Source organism: Solanum tuberosum, unplaced genomic scaffold (genome assembly GCF_000226075.1).
Source record: "Solanum tuberosum cultivar DM 1-3 516 R44 unplaced genomic scaffold, SolTub_3.0 scf00026, whole genome shotgun sequence".
In the NCBI taxonomy this organism is placed as follows: Eukaryota; Viridiplantae; Streptophyta; class Magnoliopsida; order Solanales; family Solanaceae; genus Solanum; species Solanum tuberosum.
This window is the reverse complement of record NW_006238952.1, coordinates 812,727-822,259: the sequence shown is the minus strand read 5'-3', so window position 1 is coordinate 822,259 and position 9,533 is coordinate 812,727. Positions and strand designations below refer to the sequence as shown.

General features: G+C 27.9%; 1 protein-coding gene across 1 annotated transcript in view; it reads left to right on the top strand.

Annotated features, from left to right (window-relative positions):
- The window catches only part of LOC102595386 (ribulose bisphosphate carboxylase/oxygenase activase, chloroplastic), a 9,219-nt gene extending 8,225 nt beyond the window's left edge, over positions 1–994 (top strand). Inside the window, exon 12 of the mRNA XM_006341373.2 lies at positions 639–994. Coding sequence (XP_006341435.1) covers positions 639–749 — 111 coding nt within the window. The 3' untranslated portion in view covers positions 750–994. The remainder of the gene's footprint in view (positions 1–638) is intronic.
- The last annotated feature ends 8,539 nt before the right edge of the window (positions 995–9,533 follow it).

Below are 9,533 nucleotides of genomic sequence, written 5' to 3'. Positions count from 1 at the left end.
GGGGGGGGGGGGGGGGGGGGGGGGGGGGAGAGTAATTTGCCGTGCGGTATAAGCACTGAAGGAATTAGAGGGAAAGCGAGATTTGAAGAGACCATGTATTTGGTCTAGCTAGAAAATGTTTTCAATTTTCCTATGTTTGGTTGGTCAAATATCTGGAAAACATTTTCTCTAAGAAAATATGTTCCTTAAAAATGAGGAAAATTACTTCTCTAATGATATTACCGGATACCTATTGAAGAGGTGTCAGATATCTCGTGGAATTAATGGATGTGCACGCAAGCTGGCCCGGTCAAAACTAGGAGGATCAATTAGGGGGTAGTAACTCAATCCATCCAAAGTTTATTTGCGTTCAAGTAGTTGGGTCAAACATGTGATGAATAACTAGTTATTAAACAACCCGGGCCAAGTCAAGCCTATTTCTTAGACAGTTTTTTGTTACAATTATGTAGAGGAAATCTATCTAATCCATTTATCTCGTTCTTTCCTTCTATTTTTAGTTAGAGATTGGAGTAACTTATTGAGTTGTTTTAGCTTAGGTCTTCACACATATAAGCAGGGTTGAGAATCAACTTGAGGAGAGTACTCTCTTAGAAGTAAAATCGTTCACTTATTCTACTGGTTTTATTCTTGTTGAACAGCAAACAGTGGAAGCCTTACTTGAATCGGGACACTCTCTTACGAAAGAACAAATGCTGATTATGGAGAGCAAACTTTCAAAAGAATACATGAAGAACATGGATGAAGAATAGTATGGAGTGCTGCAACTATGTGGGTTAAAGAGGCTTCAGGTGATTTTGTGTATATCATTGAGTGAATAACAGTAAAATGTATTATCCAATCAGGAGTACTGAAAAATGGGAATATGAATTTATCTTCTTATATTTTTTGTTGCAAAAAAACTGAACTTTTTCCTCATTAAATAATCTTTTAGTACTGTGAAATGTGAATCCCAAAACACAATCTTTATTGCTCAAGTAAATTATCTGGTTGGTAAGAATAACTGGTTTTATAATCCTTCACAAATTCGTTTTTAGTTTTATGTCTTTTTCTTCGATTCAAATTATAAGATCAATATAGTGTATTAAGAAATTCATTTCTTAAAGGTCAAGGTCCCCCTCAACTGTAATGGGAGTTCCAAATGAACCATTTCCTTCACCTTAATCCCACAATTTGATGAAGATAGAATGATGCTAACTGTACTTAGTACTTTTTGGATGGAGCCCTTCTTTCATTAGGTTCACTTTTTTTAAAATTTATTTTTATAATAAGTATACGGTATCCACTTGGTTGACAAATTTGGATTTATACTGTATAGGGCTCAGTAAAGGAAGTTGCTCTCCTACCAAAGACTTTTTCATTATCAAAATTCGAATTAAGTTTTTGGTTGAGAATGAAGAGTTCCATTTATCCTCTTATGTATTGTAGTGGTTCTAAGGCTCACTTTTAATATAATAGGGGCTTAGATAGCTAACAATGGACCATTTCATTTTCCCCCAGTTTGATGACAATAGGATGATATCTGATGCTAACTAACTATACTAGGCACTTTTATGATGACTACATATATTATGGATTATATTTGTTTGATAATGGTCTGTGTTCTTGTGTCCCGACGTGAAAGGCGTGGGAAGAGAGCGAGTTCGATTCGCAAAGAAGAAGTTTGTCAATACTGTTGCAAGACTGGTACTTGGTAGCTCATGAGCAACATACATTTGGTTGGGTTTTCACGAATGTTAGGTGGGTTTTGAAGTGTTTGTCAAGGGTGTTAGCGCATACTCTAGGGTGATCATCACTTACACTTCACATGTCGATAAAGTGAAACGTGTAATCCGACTGTTCTTTAGAAACTCAACAAGAACAATAATAACTATGTCTCAATCCCAAATAAGTTGAGATTAACTATATGAATCATCACTTTTTTTGTTTAAGCTAAACTCGATGACTCTAACTAAGAAAAATCTTATTACAAGCCATGATCATGTCATACGACATAAAGCTCAAATTTCCCACTGGTGCTAAAATTTGAAGCATACCTAAAATGAACCAATAGAATTAAATAAGTAAATATTAAAAAAATGACAATCATATTAATCAAATCAAAAGCCTATATTACCGTAAAATACTATAATAAAAAGAAGTCATAAATATATACTACTAATATTAAGATATTTTTATAATCATACCAATTAGCTTTCTCCTTAATTAAATCAATTGAAAATGAATGGCTCTCACAACGAATTTTTGAGGACCGTTTTTGTATACATTATTCATGATGCCCAAAAAATAATTAAAAATGGCAATGAAAGAGATGTCAAAGACATTATATTATAAATTGATAGAGGGACAACAAGTCATAATCCAATTGATTCAATGCCAAGACTTTAGCATTAAAGTTGTGCATTTCAATTTTCAATAACTTTTAAATGGAGGGTCTTCTTCAGTCCTTGAAATATAAAAGAGTATTAACTTTTTATTTATATACCCCAACGGTATTAAAAAACCTTCCTATTATCAAGTTGAGTTTATCTATTATACTAGGTAATCTATCTTTTTTTTAAAAAAAATTGTTGTATACAGATCAACTTACGTGTACCTCGACTTTTTTCATAAGGTATCTGATAGACGCGGCTACCATCGACAGTTTTAAAGCCTTGTTTATAGATTATGTGACTAGATCTTATATATATATATATATATATATAATAATAATAATAAAATCAATCCACTAAATATGAGGAAAACCATTATAATTGTTGAATTAACTTGATCATGTCACAGGAATTCATAAATTTCAAATATGAATTTGTGTCCTACTACCTTCCACCAATACAAATACTTGGTAATTTTGTTCGCTAATGCTTGAACAGATGGAAACAAATCGCCTTTTATTTTTAATCTCCAATAAAATTTAAATTCAAGACCTCATGATTTTCAACCTTGCCTCATTTTCAAGATTACAAATTTCACTTTGATACTGAACTACTCTCAAATATATTAACTGTGACGTGATATTATAATTTTTTATACCATCAATATATATAAATTCAAACGAAGTTTGTCGATAGAGATTAGTACTTAAATATTGCATAAAGAAAGTCCATTTATTGTATGGTGTAAGGCTTCTTTCAAGGTAGGTGAGCCAGTGTTTTCATGCCTCATGAAATTCCCACTTCTTAAACAGAAGAGTAGAGTGGTCCATTTTGCTAATCCATTTATCAAACTATTTTCAAAACCTAATAAAGTGCTTAATTAGTTTTTTGCCTTAATCATAACTTGAGCTTTCACTTCACATTATTTAAACATACAATATTATGATTAGTGAAGAATAAAACCACTAAAATAAGTCTATTTTAACAAATAATTGCCATCCCTCCAAGGAAAAAAGAAATCTAAATTGAAAACTAAATCAAAGCGACCATCTAATTGTAGATAAAACTATTTTATTAAATTAAGTATTTATTAAAGTTGTAGAAGCATAAAGTTTTAGGTGCTAATTAAGAGGCTTCTAGATTTTTGAATAGTTAATACAAAAAAGTGACAATATTTGGGTCACTAAAACTGATAGTTGAAGTTGACGAAAGGCAAACGAAATCGTTTTGTCTATCTTTTTCTTTACAATTCCTTTTCTTCTTTTCTTGTATTCTTTAAGAAAGATTCCTACTAATTATAGTGGTTCTAACTTAATAGACAACAAATAATACATATTTAATATAATCTGACGATAGATTATTTTCAATAGATCCTTGGCTCAAGAAATTAAAAAACAGTTCAAAACAGTTCTAAGAAAAAGAAGTAACAAAAGTACAAGAAATAACAAATAATAACAAAAATAGCAGATAGTAACATAGCAGAAACTACAACCAAAACAATACAATAATCAATGTATAAGAAACAACAGATAGTAACAGAAATTGAGGGACAAAAAAACTAAAAAAGTAGTACTACTTTAAACTACACTGAGTATGTTGTAGGAAAAAAATGATATATACTTTGTATCTTCCCTATGAATTCGTGATGGATTTATGATGGAATATAATGTTTATCTAAATTAGAAATGAATTTTAGTTAATCAATCACAAAATATTCGACATACTTAATATATAAAGAAATTTTATAACAAATTGTGATGGATAATAAAACGGACAAATCTATCACAAATTTTATCTAGTAGAATACTCAATTATGATATCTGCATCAAGATCTAAATCTACAAATAATAATATACCCTTTTTATTTACGTTGTTGTTAGCTTTTGAGGTTAACTGATGAAAACAATCGCAAAACTCATTTTTCGTGGTAGGTCATAAGAATTAAGGTGATAAATTATAATATTATTATTATTTTTTTATAATCTATTTCTCTGTTTCAGTTAATTAGTCATTTTCTTTCTTAACAATAACCCCCTAATTAAAGAATCCAATAATTACTATGAATTTAAAATCCATTACCAATTGATTATTAACCACGTGGTCCAAACTCCTACCGACACTAAGGAAAAATTCTCTACGATATATTTGATTTGAAAAAATTATACTAACTATTTTTTATTGATTTAATTCTCTCACTATATTTGACTAGATCTATTTTATTTTTTTCTTCAATTCTTAGACTTTAATTAAATAATTTTTCCACTCTACCAATATGAACAGCTTCCTGGCACCAATTTTTTTTTAAAAAAATGGAACAATTTGTGGAAATCATGACTAGATTTTCTATAATTTTCTGTTCACATATCCTGAAAAAAACGAACTTATGAATATAACATGAGTGACAACATAATAATATAATCGAAAAAGTTAACAAGTAAAATTTTAGAATAATACTTTAACTTATGAATATAAAATTCTAGTACCATTATTATTTTTAAAATAAGATCAAAAAGTGACTTGTGAATATTATTTAGACCCACCTACCAAAGGTAACAAATTTTGAACGACAAGTCAAATACATTGGTCTTAGTTTAAAGTAATAATTGATGATTTTGGTTGGATTTTTTCATAGTTTTTAATGATTAATTTTAGTTAGTTAACGTGCATCTACTTGTTTCTTGTTTATTTGTGGATCCAAAATGTGTCTTTTAAATATTTGTTATTATTTTACTTATTTTCATGAATTATAAACTATAGATTGAAGATCTTAAGCTCATGGAATATCAAAATATTAAAAATTTAAACTAACTAGTCTAACATATTAAAAATTGAGCCAATTTTTTCATCAACTTATCATATGCAGGCACAGTTTTTTATTTTTTATTTGTATCTCTTTTCCTAATTTTTATTCAATAGAATCAAATTGGAGGAGAAAATAATTAGGATAATCATCGGTCAAGTTGGCTAATTATAAATAAAAAAATAAAAAATTATATTAAGTTGAAATTAATCTAAAACCGACCCAACTAATCAAATATATTTTCTATATCCATCTCTATAACTAACAACATATTTATAATTGAAAGTAATATAATTCATCATGTGAAACTAAAAACAGAAGGAATTTAAATAGCTTTGCGTAAGTAAGACATAATTATTTATACAACCAACAATGTGGTGCAGTAAATGAAACTGATTCTTTCCTTCAAATGAGACCCTTATATAGTGTAAATTTAAAATAGTCGAAGTGCAACACAAATATCAAATCAGATTAAAAAAAAAAAAACATAATTAATTATCCCCAAATTAGGTGCCACTTAACGGATAATACATTTCAAAATTCGAAGGCGAGTCAAATCCGTTGGTAGTGATTTAACACTTTTTAACAAACAAAATAAGTATGTGAGACTTTTTTAAAAGACATTAGTTTTGTCGTTTTGTTGTTTTTAAATAGTACTATCATTTTTAATTTTGCTGCATAAACACTATTGTTTATGAAGAATTGTAAATCTAGTCAAGGATGGAAAATCAAATTTGATTTTGAATACCCAAATTTAGGTTCGTTAGGTAAAAAAAAAATAGTTTATAAACTTGAAAGAGCAAATAAATGCAAATTTCATAAAAATATATTTCCTCCGTTTTACAAAGAATGATCTAGTTTGACTTGACACAAAGTTTAAGGAAATAAAGAAGACTTTTGAATCTTTGATCCTAAATTAAAGTTATGTCAAATGTACAAAATTGCCCTTTAATCTTGTGGCCTTAAACATGCCACGTGGAAAATTGAAATTAAAATGTTACCAAAAAAGAAAGAGGTCATTCTTTTTTAAACTGACTAAAAATGAAAGGAGGTCATTCTTTGTGAAACGGAGGGAGTATAACTTTTGGGCAGGAGACAATAAATATTTTAATCGTTGACAATGAATATTCACCCATGATTAATTATAATAAATAAATATTTAATGAAATATTCAATAAAAACAAATAAATTAAAACTTTGTTCTTTAATTACTTTTTTCTTACTTTATATATATATATTTTTTTTTCATGTCGAGTGTTTGCTCAAATATTATATAATAACATAGATATTGTTTTACAATAACAAGTAATAGATAACTCAACATTTACATGTTATGCATGTGAATGTCAAATTGTCAATTGTATATGAATGTGAGTACCCACGATTAATCATGATTAAAAAAAATTAACAACTTGTTCGATAAAAATATATAAGTTGAAATTTTGTCTCAAAAAATAATTTTTTCCTCTTTTTTTCTAGCTGATATGAGTCGTGAAAATAATAAGTTTTTATTGAAAAAGTCACAAATTAAATTAAGAGAATGAAGCAACACTATGAATCTAAAACAATAGATCTGCATGCATGATTCTGTCCTTAAGAAATTTTAATTACTTTTAATATTTTAATAATTTTGATCACTTTATTTTTTACTTTATATACTTTATTTTTTTATGTATAATTATTTTCTCAAAATCTACATAATAATATTTATATTATTTTACAATAGCAAGCGTTAGATGACTCGCATATATGTGCAACATACGTATCAAAAAAATAATAAATGTAAATGTCTTGAGGAAAAAAAAAAATCAATTTCACGGTTGCTTCTTACTTGTGTTGTCATTTTTAAATGTCTTTGTAATTTCTTTGCATAAACCCTATAATATGAAACAAATTTGGCTCCCCTCCATTACACTTTCCATCCATTTCGTCAAGTATACTTCTAGATGATAGACACGTGTCTTATTTAATTTTTAAAGGTCAATAATATAGTATATTAATAAGTATTATAACCATAGTTAAGTCAACAATTTTTTGAAAAACTATTCTCCAAATTTGATAAGAACAAAATATTTCCCACAAATTTAATATTTATTAATATCATTAATTTCATCCCAGTTTCTTTTTAGTTTTATGAGTCATAAAAATAACGAGTGCAAACATGGTTTTTATCGAAAAAGACATAAGAAAGAAGAGGCATTTATCTCGATGAATCTGAAGCACCGAATTTACGTGACTCTGTCTTTATGAAATTTTAACCATTTTTAAATTTTATTCACTTAAAAAAACAATATATCGATCCTTTTATTCCTTTTTTTCAATATTGAGGATATAATTAATCGAATCAGAAATGATGGGTAAAATTCGTGTACATCATAAATATTGGTTCTTTATTTATTCCATTTTTTTTCAATCTTGGGAATATTATTAATATGATTAATACAATCACAAATAATTGGTAAATTAAAATTCACGTACATCGTAAATATTGATCCTTTTATTCCTTTTCTCAATCTTGGGAATATTATTAATATGATTAATCCAATTACAAATGGTGGATAAATTTATATATATCATAAAAATAATATATTGATTTTTTAATTCCTTTTTTCAATAACAAAAACATTATTAATTTAATTAACCCAAATCACAAATTGTGAATAACATCTATATATATTATATTCTCCTCATATTTTACTTGTATAAATACAATAAATATGTTATTAATATTACTTATATTTTATCAACCCAATTACAAATGTTTTATTACCACCGCCAAAATTGTAATTTCCTTATTTTTGGAAAACATTTTAGAGGTAGTAGTACTAAACTATTTTGTCTACTTTTAAGTTAATTAAAAGAAAAATGCTTCACATAAAAAACGCACAGTCAAACCGGCCAAATCACCAGAATTTCTGTTTACTTGTTGCTTTCCCACATAAACATGTCACGTTTTTGCATCCACTCAAATCAAATTACTTGTTCCCACAATATTCATATTTTTTCTTACTTTTACACGTAATGAAATACGCATTATTTAAAAATAATAATAAACAAAATATTATTTTTATTATGATATTTATATTATTTAACAATAATCATTAGAAACATAATTTGAATTGATTAATGAAAATTAAAAATAAAATAGATATTTAATTTTTTGTCTTAATACAAAATATATTTTTAATATATTGAAGAGAGACTTATTGAAAACAATCTTAAATTTGGTGTGAATTATTAGTTTCGTCCTCGAACTATATTGACAATCTTAAAACACCTCTTTATTTGATTAGTTAAACTTAAATACACTATTGATTTTGCCACATGGGTGAAGTACACCCTTAAATTCTCGCCTTATTAGGTGTTTTCAACACTTCTTTCAATTTTTTATCAAGAGTATCACGCTCCTACATTCCTACGTGTTTGAGACCACTTGTTATATCATTTAGCAGATTGTGATGTATTTAAGTTGAGTTAAATAGAGAGATATTATTAAAATTATCAATAATTTAAATATAAAACCAATAATTCACACAAATTTAAGTGTCAGGAATATTTGAGTAAGTAAATGTGAACGATGAGAGTATAAGAAAAAACAGAATCAAGTGAAGATTAAGAAGAAAGTCCAACAGGTAAACCACGTGGCATGAAATAATTTCATAAGAAAAAAAAAGTAGAACACTGTCACGTGTCGGCGGGTAGATTGTTAATTGAAAAAGAAAAACTTGAAAGTGGGAAAAATAGTCATTAATTTCCACTCCATAAAAAGCAGAAAAGTGGCATTGAGCCCCTAATACTATCCTCATTTTTTCTTCTACTTCTTCTCTCAAAACAAATATTCAAAGTGTGTGGAGTTCATTTTGTTCAGCTTCTTTCAAAAAAAATTAAAGCAAAACTAAAGTAGGTCTGGCCGGGTTAAGGATTTTGTTGAGTCGATTAGGAGGAAGGTGTCGTAGGAAGAAATTGAAGATCAAAATCAAAGTGATGGATGATTGGTGGCATAAAATGGTGTTTCCTGTAAGGCGTGTTTGGTTTGCTGTTTCTGCTCGTGTTAAAGCTCGAAAAAATGGTTAGTTTCTTCTCTGTTCATGAAATTAAGCAATTGAGGAAGGATCATTCCCAATCGATTTATTGAAATTGAAACAGAATTCTCTTTAGTTTCTTCCTTCTTCGTTTAAATTTTTCTTAGAAAGAGGTGAGATTTGAGAATTTATCTGGATTCGGTGTTTTTGAATTTCGAACCTGCTAAAGAGTACAAATTGCATGTGCTCGTTTCCCGAGGTGGAAACAGAAATTTTAATTTATGAGTTTTTGAATCATAAATTCCTTCTACTTACTGAATTTGAAAAAATTGTTTGTATATT